At 46.5% G+C, this 16,375-nt stretch overlaps 1 protein-coding gene across 6 annotated transcripts in view; it reads left to right on the top strand.

Moving 5' to 3' along the window:
- Positions 1-16,375, top strand: part of LOC143767403 (uncharacterized) — a 138,164-nt gene that overhangs the window by 38,678 nt on the left and 83,111 nt on the right. For 3 of the 6 annotated variants that reach the window (XM_077255724.1, XM_077255720.1, XM_077255722.1), the window contains exons 2-4: positions 13,158-13,278; positions 13,356-13,453; positions 14,458-14,554. In XM_077255724.1, the coding sequence (XP_077111839.1) occupies positions 13,245-13,278; positions 13,356-13,453; positions 14,458-14,554 (229 nt within the window). In that variant the 5' untranslated portion in view covers positions 13,158-13,244. Of the gene's footprint in view, positions 1-2,520; positions 2,608-6,773; positions 7,181-13,157; positions 13,279-13,355; positions 13,454-14,457; positions 14,555-16,375 lie in introns of those variants that run through there. The other 3 variants (XM_077255721.1, XM_077255725.1, XM_077255726.1) reach the window with 3 other exon arrangements.

The raw sequence follows: 16,375 nt of genomic DNA, 5'->3' as shown, positions 1-16,375 counted from the left end.
AGTCGGTGAAATAATTGCTTTAATTGGGCACGTACATTTATTGTTTCTGTGATGCATGCCACACAATCCCTGCATGTTGATTGGCGCTCTAAAGAGGGCGTGGACCCGAACTCCTGCCGAACAATCCCACAAATGCTCCGCGAGTACAGCGATGCTCGTGCAAGTACCGAGTATGCTCGCTCATCACTAATAAAATGCCATCACTGTAGTGTGTAAATCCTAAAAGTTTGAAATATATGCACTGTTAGGCTGGGGTCACACTTGGCGTAAGACAATACGCCACGTATTATACGTCCGTACTACGGCCGTAATACGGAGAAATATTCCCAAAATATTGATCCGTAGGCAGGGTGTGTCAGCGTATTTTGCGCATGGCATCCTCCGTATGTAATCCGTATGGCATCCGTACTGCGAGATTTTCGCGCAGGCTTGCAAAACCGACATCTAATGGATTTATGTGCTCAAATGTTAGGGAAAACATATATACAGTGTGTGTGTGTATATATATATATATATATATATATATATATATATATATATATATATATATATATATATATATATATATATATATATAATGTCATTGAGACACATATATATATACATTCTTTACTTAGATTTCATTCAGCGCGATATATGTGAAAAGCCGGTAATTCAATTGCCGGCTTTTCATTTCTCCTGCACAAACCCGACAGGATATGAGACATGGTTTACATACAGTAAACCATCTCATATCCCCTTTTTTTTTGCATATTCCACACTACTAATGTTAGTAGCTGCTGAAATAAAGGGTTAAATGGCGGAAAAAATTGGCATGGGCTCCCGCGCAATTTTCTCCACCAGAATGGTAAAGCCAGTGACTGAGGGCAGATATTAATAGCCAGGAGAGGGTCCATGGTTATTGGGCCCCCCGTGGCTAAAAACATCTGCCCCCAGCCACCCCAGAAAAGGAACATCTGGAAGATGTGCCTATTCTGGCACTTGGCCACTCTCTTCCCACTCCCTGTAGCGGTGGGATATGGGGTAATGAAGGGTTAATGCCACCTTGCTATTGTAAGGTGACATTAAGCCAGATTAATAATGGAGAGGCGTCAATTATGACACCTATCCATTATTAATCCAATTGTTTGAAAGGGTTAAAACACACACACACATTATTAAAAAGGATTTTAATGAAATAAACACAGCGGTTGTTGTAATAATTTATTGTTCTCTCAATCCATTTCCAGGCCCTCGCTTGGCAAAATAATAAACGCACAAGATACATACCTTCTGATGTCAGATCACGTCCCACGATGTAATCCATCTGAAGGGGTTAACTAATATTACAGGCACGAGCTGCGATAAACCACTCGCTCGTGCCTGTAATCCCCCGGGTGCTGAAAGGAAAGCTGGATCTGTACTTTCATTGAGTCGCGGTGATGCGCCCCTGCTGGATGTTCTCATGAACTGCAGCCTGGGAACTTTTTCCCACGCTCCAGGTCATATGAGGACATCCACCAGGGGGCGCATCACTGCGACTGAAGGAAATGTAGGTCAATGACCTACATTTCATTCATTCGCCGGGGAATTACAAGCAGGAGCACACCGCTGCATTAGCAGGGCTCCTGCCTGTAATATTAGTTAACCCCTTCAGATGGATTACTTCGTGGGACGAGACGGTTCAGCTGAGGGTATGTATCTTGTGTGTTTATTGTTTTGCCAAGCGAGGGCCTGGAAATGGATTGAGAGAGCAATAAATTATTACAACAACCGCTGTGTTTATTTCATTAAAATACTTTTAAAGTGTGTGTGTGTGTGTGTGCGTGCGTGCGTGCGTGCGTGCGTGTGTGTGTTTTAACCCTTTCAAACAATTGGATTAATAATGGATAGGTGTCATAATTGACGCCTCTCCATTATTAATCTGGCTTAATGTCACCTTACAATAGCAAGGTGGCATTAACCCTTCATTACCTCACAGGGCCGCCATCAGGGCATTACAGGCATTACTGCTGTATGGGGCCCGGTCAGCAGCAGTGCACAGAGGGGCCCGCAGATCCGGGGCCCCACTGTTGTGCTTCTACTGATCGGGCCCCATCGTGCACTAGAATACTGTGCACTGCGGCGCACATGTCGGTGCTGGGGCCCGGGAGCCGTCTAGGAGCTGTGCACGGCCGTCTTACCTAGTCGGCTGCGCAGCTCCTGCTCGGCTGTAGCTACTAGCTGCTAGAATGTATGGGCTCCCTGCAGGTCCTGACTACAGCCCATCCATTCTAGCCAGTAGCGTAGGGGGGGAGGGGGCCATCGCCCCGGGCCCTGTCACATGAAGGGGCCCACGAGGAGCCAGGGCAGGGCCACTTCTGTGACGAGGCAGAACACCACATAGGAGCAGAGCAGTGAGTATAGTGTCTGCTCCCATCTGACAAGCTGCACGCTGGCTACTAGCACAGTGACGGCTGCAGTCTCCCCCCTGCAGTGAATGGTTTCGCCCGTCTGATAATGAAGCTTTTCCTGGCTGCAGTTTTCTTCACTCTGTGCAGGCTGGGATTGGCTCAGGCACGCTGGGTCCTAGTGCCCACACCCTGCATTTCACTGACACTTCCTGGTCCTGCAGTGCAAACTTTATCAGTAAGTGCTGGGGATGGAACATTTTAGGTTTATTACATTCAGGTATGTCACTATGAGACCCTTGGGGTATTGTGGGGGCTGAAAGTGGGTGAGGGGGGACAGGGTACTGGGGGGTGAATGTGAGCCCATGGGGGTATTGTGGGGGAGGGGAGACAGGGCACTGGGGGGTGAATGTGAGACCATGGGGGTGTTGTGGGGGCTGAAGGTGGGTGAGGTGGGACAGGGCACTGGGGGGTGAATGTGAGACCATGGGGGTGTTGTGGGGGCTGAAGGTGGGTGAGGTGGGACAGGGCACTGAGGGGTGGATGTGAGACGATGGGGGTATTGTGGGGGAGGGGGACAGGTCACTGGGGGCTGAATATTATAATGTTATGTTATGATAGTATATGTACGGGTAGGCTGGAGATGGGGGTAGGGGGCCTTTGATATGTACCACCTGGGTATTTTATGAGTGTTAGTATAAGGAGCCCGCATACAGTAACCAAGAGCTGCATCACATTTACAGCACCACTTCCAGGTACTGAAAATCCTCGTCCCCTGCCCCCTGTCTGATACTCACCTTCTGGCGTCTTCATCTGTTTTAGGCTACGTTCACATTTGCGTTGTGCGCCGCAGCGTCGGCGACGCAACACACAACGCAAATGTGAACGCATGCACAACGCAGCGTTTTGTGACGCATGCGTCCACTTTTGCATGGTTTTGGGCGCAGAAAAAACTGCAACTTGCTGCGTCCTCTGCGCCCTGACGCATGCACCACAGCGACGCATGCCTCACAAAACGCAAGTGCAACGCATGTCCATGCGCCACCATGTTAAATATAGGGGCGCATGACGCATGCGGGGACGCTGCAGAGCCCGACGCTGCGGTGCCGAACGCAAATGTGAACGTAGCCTTAGTCTCTGCTTGGCTCCGTCTCCTGCAGTTTGTGGCCTGTCCGAGGCTCCAGTGTTTCATGGAGCAGCGCAGAGGTCACTAATCAGTGTGAGTCTGTGGGAGCCTCGTTCTGGCCTCGTTCTCACTCTCAGGCTATGTGCACACGGTGCGGATTGGCCGCTGCAGATCTGCAGCAGTTTTCCATCTGGTTTACAGTACCATTTAAACCTATGGAAAACCAAATCCACAGTGCCCATGGTGCGGAAACGCTGCATTGTATTTTCTGCAGCATGTCAATTCTATTTGCAGATTCCGCAGCATTTTACACCTGCTCCTGTATAGGATTCCGCAGGTGGTAAAACGCAGGTGAAATCTGCACAAAATACACAGGAAATCCACAGTAAATCTGCAACAAAGTGCACATAGCCTCATAGTCTTACATTGAGCGCTTTTGACATAGCTTCTAACTTCTGGCCTGTCAGAAGCTGCGCTCACAAGTTTGAGCAGCGGCACTGCAGCAGTGCCCCAAAATACTGAATACGCCGGTGGATGAGTAAATGTCCATCATACTGTGTATAAGGTCGCTGTGCACACATCATACTGTGTATAAGGGAGCTGTGGGCACATCATACTGTGTATAAGGGAGCTGTGGGCCCATCATACTGTGTATACGGGAGCTGCGGGCCCATCATACTGTGTATAAGGGAGCTGGGGGTCCATCATACTGTGTATAAGGGAGCTGGGGGTCCATCATACTGTGTATGCGGGAGCTGTGCACACATCATACTGTGTATAAGGGAGCTGCGGGTCCATCATACTGTGTATACGGGAGCTGCGGGTCCATCATACTGTGTATAAGGGAGCTGTAAGTCCATCATACTGTGTATACGGGAGCTGTAAGTCCATCATACTGTGTATACGGGAGCTGGGGGTCCATCATACTGTGTATACAGGAGCTGCGGGCCCATCATACCGTGTATAAGGGAGCTGGGGGTCCATCATACTGTGTATATGGGAGCTGTGAATCCATCATACTGTGTATACGGGAGCTGCGGGCCCATCATACTGTGTATAAGGAAGCTGTGGGCACATCATACTGTGTATAAGGGAGCTGGGGGTCCATCATACTGTGTATACGGGAGCTGCGGGCCCATCATACTCTGTATAAAGGAGCTGGGGTCCATCATACTGTGTATACGGGAGCTGCGGGCCCATCATACTCTGTATAAAGGAGCTGGGGTCCATCATACTGTGTATAAGGGAGCTGTGGGCCCATCTTACTGTGTATATGGGAGCTGCAGGCCCATCATACTGTGTACAGGGGAACTGTGAGGGACATCATACTGTTTGACGGGAGCTGCCGGCCCATCATACTGGGTATAGGAAACTGTGAAGGCATATTGTGCATATGGGAGCTGTTGGCCCATTACACTGTATATAGGGGAGCTCTGGGGGGCATTATACTTTCTATAGTGGAGTTCTGTCAGCATTATACTGTGTATAGGGGAGCATTGGGCTCATTATCTATAGGGGAGCAGTGGGAACATCATACTGTGTAGAGGGGAGCAGTGAGAACATCATACAGTGTATCGGGGAGTTATAGAATCATCATACTGTGTATAGGGGAGCATTGGGCTCATATTATCTATAGGGGAGCAGTGGGAACATCATATTGTGTGAAGGGGAGTTATAGAATCATCATACTGTGTATAGGGGAGCTGTGGGAGCCTTAGACTGTGTATAGGGAAGCTTTAAGCTCACCATACTGTGTATAATGGAGCAGTACATGAGGGAACTTAGGGGACATTATTAAATGTTAAGTGGGCACTTAAGCATTATTGTTATAGGGGCACTCGGAGTATTGTGACCATCAAAGTTGCATATGGTCACAATATGGCGGTAAAGTCAATGTTCGTTTTTGTATAGAGATTTATTTTCAATAACAGTAGGGTCATATTCTGAGGTTCCCCTATATTCACAATAAGTGCGCAACCGTAGCTGTAATCAGGGTTAGCTGGTTAGGGGCCCACTCAGATGTTTTGCCCCCCCCTAAGTTGAAACCCTAGCTACGCCTCTGATTCTAGCAGTCTCAGTAGTGAATGTGCTAGAATGTAGGGGCTCCTGTCAGGTCCTCTCAGCAGCCCATACATTCTAGCTGCTGCTTCACTGCTGGAAACACTAGACGCCCCGGAACGACTGAGGTAAGTATAAAAAACATTTTTATTTTGTTTTTTTAAATGGGTGAGGTGGGGGGGCTGTGAGACTGCAGATGATGAAGTGTGTTTAAGGGGGGCACTGCACATGATGAAATGATAGGGGGCTGCAGATGATGAAGTGTGGTTGAGGGGGCACTCTGCATGATGAAATGATAGGGGGCTGCAGATGATGAAGTGTGGTTGAGGGGGCACTGTGCATGATGAAATGATAGGGGGCTGCAGATGATGAAGTGTGGTTGAGGAGGCACTGTGCATGATGAAATGATAGGGGGCTGCAGATGATGAAGTGTGGTTGAGGGGGCACTGCGCATGATGAAATGATAGGGGGCTGCAGATGATGAAGTGTGTTTGAGGGGGCACTGCGCATGATGAAATGATAGGGGGCTGCAGATGATGAAGTGTGGTTGAGGAGGCACTGTGCATGATGAAATGATAGGGGGCTGCAGATGATGAAGTGTGGTTGAGGGCACTGTGCATGATGAAATGATAGGGGGCTGCAGATGATGAAGTGTGTTTAAGGGGGCACTGCGCATGATGAAATGATAGGGGGCTGCAGATGATGAAGTGTGTTTAAGGGGGCACTGCACATGATGAAATGATAGGGGGCTGCAGATGATGAAGTGTGTTTAAGGGGGCACTGCACATGATGAAATGATAGGGGGCTGCAGATGATGAAGTGTGTTTAAGGGGGCACTGCACATGATGAAATGATAGGGGGCTGCAGATGATGAAGTGTGTTTGAGGGGGTACTGCACATGATGAAATGATAGGGGGCTGCAAATGATAAAGTAAGGGGGACTGCAGATGAAGTGAAGGGGGATAGGGGACTAAATGATGAAGTAAGGTGGACTGCAAATGATGAAGTGGGGGTGATGGGGACAGCACATCAAGTAAGTGTGAGGGACGGTGGACAGCAATTGAATTGTAGGGGGGGGGGGAGAGCCAATGGTATATTGAAGGTAGGGAGAGCAAATAATGAATTTTGAGGGTGGGGAAGAGCAGTTAATAATGAATAGAGGGTGGGAGAGAGAGAAGACATGACAATGATTTGAGGCAGAAGGGGCATGTAGCTATAATGAATCGGAGTTAGCGTTAGAGCGGGAGGTGCATAGTGGGATCGTTGAGGATAAAGTGACTGGAAATAAATTGGGAGAAAGAGTACAGGTGCTAATTAATTTATATATTAAATGGGGAAAGTGGCTATGTATAGCTAGAAGGGGCTCAGTGGCGTATTATAATTTATATTTGGAATGGTGGGTTGCATAATAACCAATTACAGTATATATTAATGGTGGGTGAATGTCTGTATTCAGATGTGTAGTGTAGAAGAAAGGAAAAAAGTGGGGAATGTGCTCTGGAAGCGGTGCTCTAGATAACTGTGTTATTTTATGCAGAGACGAGTCCTGGCTGAAAGAAGTGATGGTGGTCTGCGCTGGATTAAAAAGAAACGCAAAGATGAAGGACTTCAGCTAGAGACCTCACTGGTGAGTCAGTATGTTACCTGTACACTGACACCATACACTATATACTGTATACAGAGCTCCTGTGTATCATGTCACTAGTGATCCCTGTATTACCTATACACTGACACCATTGTCATGAATCCCCAATGGCTAGGGATAGCACAGGACAAGCAAAGTACAAATAAATAACGGACGAGCTCTAGGGTGACGGAACCTGGGCTGACCGCTGCCCTACGCCTGACAAACGCAACTAGAGATAGCCAGGGAGCGTGCCTACGTTGGTTCTAGACGCCACGCACCAGCCTAAGAGCTAACTAGTACTGCAGAGAAAATAAAGACCTCACTTGCCTCCAGAGGAATGAACCCCAAAAGATATAGTTGCCCCCTCACATGTATTGACGGTGAAATGAGAGGAAGGCACACACATAGAGATGATATATATAGATTTAGCAAATTGAGGCCCGCTGTAAACTAGAAAGCAGAACGATACAAAAGGGGACTGAGCGGTCAGCAAAAAACCCTAATCAAAAAAAACCATCCTGAGATTACAAGAACCCATGTGCCAACTCATGGCACATGGGGAGAACCTCAGTCCACTAGAGCTACCAGCTAGCATAGAGACATAATAAGCAAGCTGGACAAAAAACCAAACAACTGAAAATCAGCACTTAGCTTATCCTGAAAGATCTGGGAGCAGGTAGGCAGGAACCAAACAGAGCACATCTGAATACATTGATAGCCGGCAAGGGAATGACAGAAAGGCCAGGTAAAATAGGAAACACCCAGCCTCTGATGGACAGGTGGAAACCAAAGGCCGCAACCCACCAAAGTCACCCAGTACCAGCAGTAACCACCAGAGGGAGCCCACAAACAGAATCCACAACAGTACCCCCCCCTTGAGGAGGGGTCACCGAACCCTCACGAGAACCCCCAGGGCGATCAGGGTGAGCTCTATGGAAGGCGCGGACCAAATCAGTCGCATGAACATCGGAGGCGACCACCCAGGAATTATCCTCCTGACCATAACCCTTCCACTTAACCAAATACTGGAGTTTGCGTCTGGAAACACGAGAATCCAAGATCTTCTCAACAACATACTCCAATTCTCCCTCCACCAGCACCGGAGCAGGAGGCTCAACCGAAGGAACAACGGGCACCTCATACCTCCGCAACAACGACCGATGGAACACATTATGAATAGCAAACGATGCTGGGAGATCCAAACGAAAAGATACAGGGTTAAGAATCTCCGAGATCCTATAAGGACCGATGAACCGAGGCTTGAACTTAGGAGAAGAGACCTTCATAGGGACAAAACGAGAAGACAACCACACCAAATCCCCAACAAGAAGTCGGGGACCCACGCGGCGACGGCGATTAGCAAACTGCTGAGTCTTCTCCTGAGATAACTTCAAATTGTCCACCACCTGATTCCAAATCTGATGTAGCCTGTCCACCACCATGTCCACTCCAGGACAATCCGAAGACTCCACCTGACCAGAGGAAAAACGAGGATGAAACCCCGAATTACAAAAAAAAGGAGAGACCAACGTGGCAGAACTAGCCCGATTATTAAGAGCAAATTCGGCCAGTGGCAAAAAAAGCAACCCAGTCATCTTGGTCAGCAGAAACAAAACACCTCAAATAAGTTTCCAAGGTCTGATTAGTTCGCTCCGTCTGGCCATTCGTCTGAGGATGGAATGCAGACGAGAAAGACAAATCAATGCCCATCTTGGCACAAAACGTCCGCCAAAATCTAGACACAAACTGGGATCCCCTGTCAGAAACGATATTCTCCGGAATCCCATGCAAACGAACCACGTTCTGAAAAAATAAAGGGACCAACTCAGAGGAGGAAGGCAACTTAGGCAAGGGCACCAAATGAACCATCTTAGAAAAGCGGTCACACACAACCCAGATAACGGACATTTTCTGTGAAACCGGGAGATCAGAAATAAAATCCATGGAAATGTGCGTCCAAGGCCTCTTCGGGATGTGCAAGGATAACAACAACCCACTGGCCCGAGAACAGCAAGGCTTAGCTCGAGCACACACTTCACAAGACTGCACAAAGGTACGCACATCCCTAGACAAGGAAGGCCACCAAAAAGACCTGGCCACCAAGTCTCTAGTACCAAATATTCCAGGATGACCAGCCAACACAGAAGAATGGACCTCGGAGATGACTCTACTGGTCCAATCATCCGGAACAAACAGTCTTTCTGGTGGACAACGATCCGGTTTATCCACCTGAAACTCCTGCAATGCACGTCGCAAGTCTGGGGATACGGCGGACAATATTACCCCATCCCTAAGGATACCAGTAGGCCCAGAGTCTCCAGGAGAATCAGGCACAAAACTCCTGGAAAGAGCATCTGCCTTCACATTCTTTGAACCTGGCAGGTATGAAACCACGAAATTGAAACGAGAAAAAAACAACGACCAACGAGCCTGTCTAGGATTCAAACGCCTGGCAGACTCAAGGTAAATGAGATTCTTGTGATCAGTCAAGACCACCACACGATGTTTAGCACCCTCAAGCCAATGACGCCACTCCTCAAATGCCCACTTCATGGCCAAAAGCTCCCGATTACCCACATCATAATTGCGCTCGGCGGGCGAGAATTTTCTAGAGAAGAATGCACATGGCTTCATCACCGAGCCATCAGAACTTCTCTGTGACAAAACCGCCCCCGCTCCAATCTCGGAAGCATCAACCTCAACCTGAAAAGGAAGTGAAACATCTGGTTGACACAACACAGGAGCAGAAGAAAACCGGCGCTTAAGTTCCTGAAAGGCCCCCACAGCCGCAGGAGACCAATTAGCAACATCAGCACCCTTTTTAGTTAAATCAGTCAAAGGTTTAACAATACTGGAAAAATTTGCAATGAACCGACGATAAAAATTAGCAAACCCCAAGAACTTCTGTAGGCTCTTAACAGATGTAGGTTGTGTCCAGTCACAAATTGCCTGAACCTTAACGGGATCCATCTCAATAGTAGAAGGAGAAAAAATGTACCCCAAAAAAGAAATCTTCTGGACTCCGAAGAGACACTTTGAGCCCTTCACAAACAGAGAATTGGCCCGCAGAACCTGAAACACCTTCCTGACCTGTAGAACATGAGACTCCCAGTCATCAGAAAACACCAAAATATCATGCAAATACACAATCATAAACTTATCCAGATATTCACGGAAAATATTGTGCATAAAGGACTGAAAGACTGACGGAGCATTGGAGAGTCCAAAAGGCATTACCAAATACTCAAAATGGCCCTCAGGCGTATTAAATGCGGTTTTCCACTCATCACCTTGTTTTATCCGCACCAGATTATACGCACCGCGAAGATCTATCTTAGTGAACCACCTAGCCCCCTTAATGCGAGCAAACAAGTCAGTCAATAATGGCAATGGATACTGATATTTGACTGTAATCTTATTCAGAAGGCGATAATCTATACAAGGCCTCAGGGAACCATCTTTTTTTGCCACGAAAAAAAAACCTGCTCCCAGAGGGGACGAAGATGGACGAATATGTCCCTTTTCCAAGGACTCCTTAATATAATTCCGCATAGCAGTATGCTCTGGCAGTGACAGATTAAATAAACGACCCTTAGGGAACTTACTGCCAGGAATCAATTCTATAGCACAGTCACAATCTCTATGAGGAGGGAGCGAATTGAGCTTAGGCTCCTCAAAAACATCCCTATAGTCAGACAAAAACTCAGGGATCTCAGAAGGAGTAGATGAAGCGATAGAAATCGGAGGTGCATCATCATGAACCCCCTGACATCCCCAGCTTAACACAGACATTGTTTTCCAGTCCAGGACAGGATTAGGGTTTTTTGCTGACTGCTCAGTCCCCTTTTGTATCGTTCTGCTTTCTAGTTTACAGCGGGCCTCAATTTGCTAAATCTATATATATCATCTCTGTGTGTGGCTTCCTCTCATTTCACCGTCAATACATGTGAGGGGGCAACTATATCTTTTGGGGTTCATTCCTCTGGAGGCAAGTGAGGTCTTTATTTTCTCTGCAGTACTAGTTAGCTCTTAGGCTGGTGCGTGGCGTCTAGAACCAACGTAGGCACGCTCCCTGGCTATCTCTAGTTGCGTTTGTCAGGCGTAGGGCAGCGGTCAGCCCAGGTTCCGTCACCCTAGAGCTCGTCCGTTATTTATTTGTACTTTGCTTGTCCTGTGCTATCCCTAGCCATTGGGGATTCATGACACACCATACACTGTATACTGTATACAGAGCTCCTGTGTATAATGTCACTGGTGATCACTATATTATCTGTACAATAAACACTATATACAGAGCTCCTGTGTATAATGTCACTAGTGATCACTGTATTACATGTACACTGACACTATATATAGAGCTCCTGTGTATAATGGCATCGGTGACCACTGTATTACCTGTACACAGACACTGCATACTAAGTACAGATCTCCTATGTATAATAGCACTTATGGTGATAGTATTTTTTTTTTTATTAATGATCAGTATTGTACTATTCAGTCACAATGTGGTGGTAATATGTTGTCCGGCCATGGTGTGGCGGTATTTGTTCCTTGTATGTGCTATTATTTGGTCACTATGTGGTGGTAATATGTGGTCTGGTCATGGTGTGGTGGCATTTGTTCCTTGTACGTGCTATTATTCGGTCACCGTGTGGTGGTAATATGTGGTCTGGTCATGTTGTGTTGGTATTTGTTCCTTGTATGTAGTTGGTCACCATGTGGTGGTAATATGTGGTCTGTACATGCTGCTGTGGTATTTGTCCCTTGTATGCGATATTGTTCGGTCACTGTGGTGGTAATATGTGGTCTGCACATGGTGTGGCAGTATTTATTCCTTGTAGATAGTATTATAGGTCACTATGTGGTTACCATTCTGGCGGAGAAAATTGCGCGGGAGCCCACGCCAATTTTTTCCGCCATTTAACCCTTTATTTTAGCAGCTACAGTGCTGAAATTTTGCACATACACACTACTAACATTAGTAGTGTGGAATATGCAAAAAAAAGGGGATATGAGATGGTTTACTGTATGAAAACCATGTCTCATATCCTGTCGGGTTTGTGCAGGAGAGATGAAAAGCCGGCAATTGAATTACCGACTTTTCACTAACACCGCTGCGTATTTCTCGCAAGTCACACTGCTGGTCCGTGTGGAATCCGTATTTTTCTCGCCCCCATAGACTTTCATTGGCGATATTTTTGCGCAATACGCTGACAAACGCAGCATGCTGCGATTTTGTACGGCCGTAGAAAGCCGTATAATACTGAACCGTAATATACGGCTAATAGGAGCAGCCCCATTGAGAATAATTGTGCCGTATTTAATGCGAGTTTTACGGACGTAGTTTCTGCGCTCTTACGTCCGTAAAACACGCATGTGTGACCCCGGCCTAAGGGTTTAGCTCTGCTTGCAAATACCAGCGGTCATCATGTGACCACTTTATATATGATTTTCTTAAACTACTTTTTCTGTATATAGAAGGGGGCACCAAACTGAATTTTTGCCCTGAGTGCAGGAAAACCTGGATTCACTTCTAGTATCTCATCAAAGGTTTCCTCTCAGGTTTTGTATGTATTTATTTATTTATTTTTTTTTTTTCATTCAGGTTCCTACAAAATTGGATCCTCAGTGGCGATTTTCTGTATAAAGGCTCATACTCGCGCAAAATTCGGACGAGTCTCGCATGTTAATACCCGGCACTGCACCTGGCACAGAGGAGCGGAGTGTGCGGCTGCATGTACTGCTATGCGACTGCTCGCTCCGAACTGAGTGCCGGCAGCAGCGCCGGGTATTAACATGCGAGACTCCTCTGAGTTTTGCTCAAATGAGTATGAGCCCTAAGAGAATTTTCCTGACTGACCCATCAAGATGATGGAGAGGATATTACACTGCACCCTAAAGATCTCTCCTAGCTTACTGAAGAGGTAAGAGATTTTTGATGATGTCACATTACATCATTCTTATTGTTTGTGTCAAGTTTCTAAAAGGTGTCAGGATGTCACCGTCTATTTCTCCATGGAGGAGTGGGAGTATTTAGAAGGACACAGTTCTGTACAAGGACGTCATGATGGAGGATCCCCAGCCACCCTCATCACCAGGTAATAGGACTAAATACACACGGCCTATAATTATCTGTATGTAAAGAATGAATTCAGTCCCTCTGTGTTTCCTCCAGATCTATCCAGTAAAAGTACAACACCAGAGAGATGTCCCCGTCCTCTTCTTCCACAGGACTGTGAACAAGAAAATCCCAATCGTCCTCAGGATCATCAGGTAGATGGAAAGAAGGTGCCATTAAATCACCCCTATTTTAATGCTAATGCAGTTGCCCCTGAATGGCTCCCCTTCCCCTCCCATGCAGTGACGCCAACATGCTCACTGCCGTGGATGCATTGTTGCCTTCCCAGCTTTCATTGTTCTCCCTGCTTCCTGTGTGGGTGCACTTCCCGGCGGTACGCCTAATGCACTCGCTCCCCTGCTCATAGAGGAGCAGCAGGCGTACATAGTCAAAAGCCCCCAGAAAATAGCTGGGAGGCATCTTGTATAAAATTAACCTTCCACAATAGGGAAGTGCCTGACAACCCCTATAGTTTAGTGCTAAGTGAGTTGGTGTGTGCAGCTGTATGTTGTCAGGTCCCCCATCCTTAGCGTGTTAAAACTATTCACTTTCCCTTGTCGTTCCATTAGTACAGTATAGTGTGTTCTCTATTCTGTGGCCGCTTCGGTATTATCCATATCAGATTTCTGAGACTGCGTTGGCAGCACCTGAACTGGACCTCTGGTGCTGCCAGGACTGAATCTATAGTCACTGGTCCTATTGCAGCAAGCTACCAAACTGTTTCCCGATAGTCTTGTTCACACATGCAGTTATCTTCAAGACCCAATTTGTGTGTCTGTCTTCGAAACCGTCATGTCTCCTTGTCCAGCGAACCCGACCACATGCAGCTGCAGTACCGATCTCAGCCTGGGAATGATACCTAGTGGCTACCTGTAGCTCAGTCTGTCTTCACCTTCAGGAGCTCCTGGTAGCTGCTTAGCTATGCCTCTTCCTAAGCAGACTCGGCCCCGTGGCTCAGTGGGTCCACTAACCACATGCTCCACCTGCGGGCGTGACTCCTATGATATGTAGAACGGCTGTGAAGGTCTTGTGTTCAGTCTTGTTTTATCCACCAGTATTATATGTTTCATACTTGTGTAATGAGAACGGTGGAGATGGCAGGATTAGAGCTGATCATAGATGTGACATCTCCATCTGTCTGTGACTTTTACAATATTAGTTTCAGGGTGAAGATCTGACCCATATTGATACTACAGAGACATATGTGAGGGGTGATGAGCAGAGAAATGTAGAGATTCCTACAGATGACAGCACAGGTGAGTAGTAACTGCTAACTTCACAGAAGTCACAGATTCTTTTGAGCCACTGGATGCTACAAATGTGTTGACACAAGTTTTGAAAACTTTTTATTTGTATTGGTAAAGTTGAAATGCCGTCTTCTTACAACAAGGAAAAATAAAAATCCATGGATGATGACCACAAATGTGTTTTCTGCACCCAATCAAAGGCCACAGGAGGCACTTTAGTGTCAGACTCTCAGCTGTTTGAAAACCAAGAGGAAGAAGAAATTCTGCAGATCATTAATAATTATGTCAGGGAAACTGTGACTGGCTGGGTGATAAGGTTTATTGAATACCATAGAATCTACTACAATGATGGCATCTTGTGTGATGAGACCGCTGAGAGGTGATAAGTACATAACTAATGACAAGCGAATTTGTTCGAAAAACGATCATCAAATATAAATTCAGCACGAATATGGCATATTCCGATTCGTGATCGGAAACACAAGCAAAATTTTGTAAAATCAGAAAAAATCTCAAACATTCAGTAAAAAGTGAGGAAAATATTTGCATTGTGTATGAACACATGGTGTTCAAAACGCGTTCAGGTCCTCTCTGGGCAATCTTCCTCTGGTAATCCCGGCTTGGCATACCGGCTCCGGTGTACATAGCAGTCATGTTACTATTTTATATTTGATCGAAATAGAACATTTGGATTTTACTTCCTGAAGCTGGATCTCCTCATTCTAAAGTGCTCTTCACAGCATCTGGCGGAGATGCGGTCCTTGCTTCAATTTCTGCTCTCCACTGGGAACTTTGAGCTGAGCTGAATTATTCCCTCTTTTTTGCATGTATAGATTTTTTCATTTGACAGGCAGATGTGCTTCTCAGTTATAATTCCACCACCGGCACTAAAAACCTGCTCTGACAAAATGCTAGTGACAGGGCAGGCCAGGACCTCCAAGGTGTAGAGAGCTAGTTCATGCCACATGTCCAGCTTGGATACCCAATAATTATAAGGCACAGGGGAATCATGGAGGTCATTGATACGGTCAGCAAGGTACTCCCTCAGCATCTCCCAAAACGTTGCACTCCTTGTGAGAGTGCCCCGCCCCGCAGGTGCAATGAGAGGGTCTGAAAAAAAAAACTCTCCCAGAACTTTCCCAGTGTTCCCATGCCTCTGCTGTATTGGAGTTTGTGAAGAAACCAGAGTATATCTTAATTACCCAGACAGCTATGTTTTTGCAAACCAATAAGAACTGACTTTTTATCTGTATATTGGCTTGTGGATGTAAGTGCTTATGTCTGGTGGTTCAAGAAGACAGACTTGCAAACTGATATACCATTTAACATACTGTGTAAGTCTGTATTAGTGACTTGTACATAGTGTGTGTTTCTTTGTTTATTGATGTGTGCTGATATGCTAATTGTGAATTATGGAACCAGCTTGGTGACTTCTAGAGCAGAGAAGGAAATACTGTGCAAATAGATTGAATGGTCAAGTAATGCTACATGATCTCATCACCATTGTTTACCTTATCTTGATGTTGGACTGAAGGACACTGGGTAATTCTAAAAATAGCTTACATGCCTTGGGTATAAAAAGACTCAGAGATCACATCATTAGAGCTGAAGTAACACAGACCTACCAACCGGACTCTCTTCAGGATCTCAGCTGAGGGTACATCGGACCCGGCTGCAAGAACACAGGACTGCTCTTGGATATCTCCTTACGCTTGTCGTTATCTCCTCTCTGCGTGCATACCACAGATGGAGTAGCGACCCTGGGAGCTCTGACATAACATCTACCATTATCTTGGCGAGTCAGAGGAAGGGTGAGGCCCTGTTATGTGC

The sequence above is a fragment of the Ranitomeya variabilis genome, chromosome 4, assembly GCF_051348905.1.
Source record: "Ranitomeya variabilis isolate aRanVar5 chromosome 4, aRanVar5.hap1, whole genome shotgun sequence".
NCBI lineage: Eukaryota > Metazoa > Chordata > Amphibia > Anura > Dendrobatidae > Ranitomeya > Ranitomeya variabilis.
This window is presented reverse-complemented; position numbering and strand designations above follow the sequence as displayed.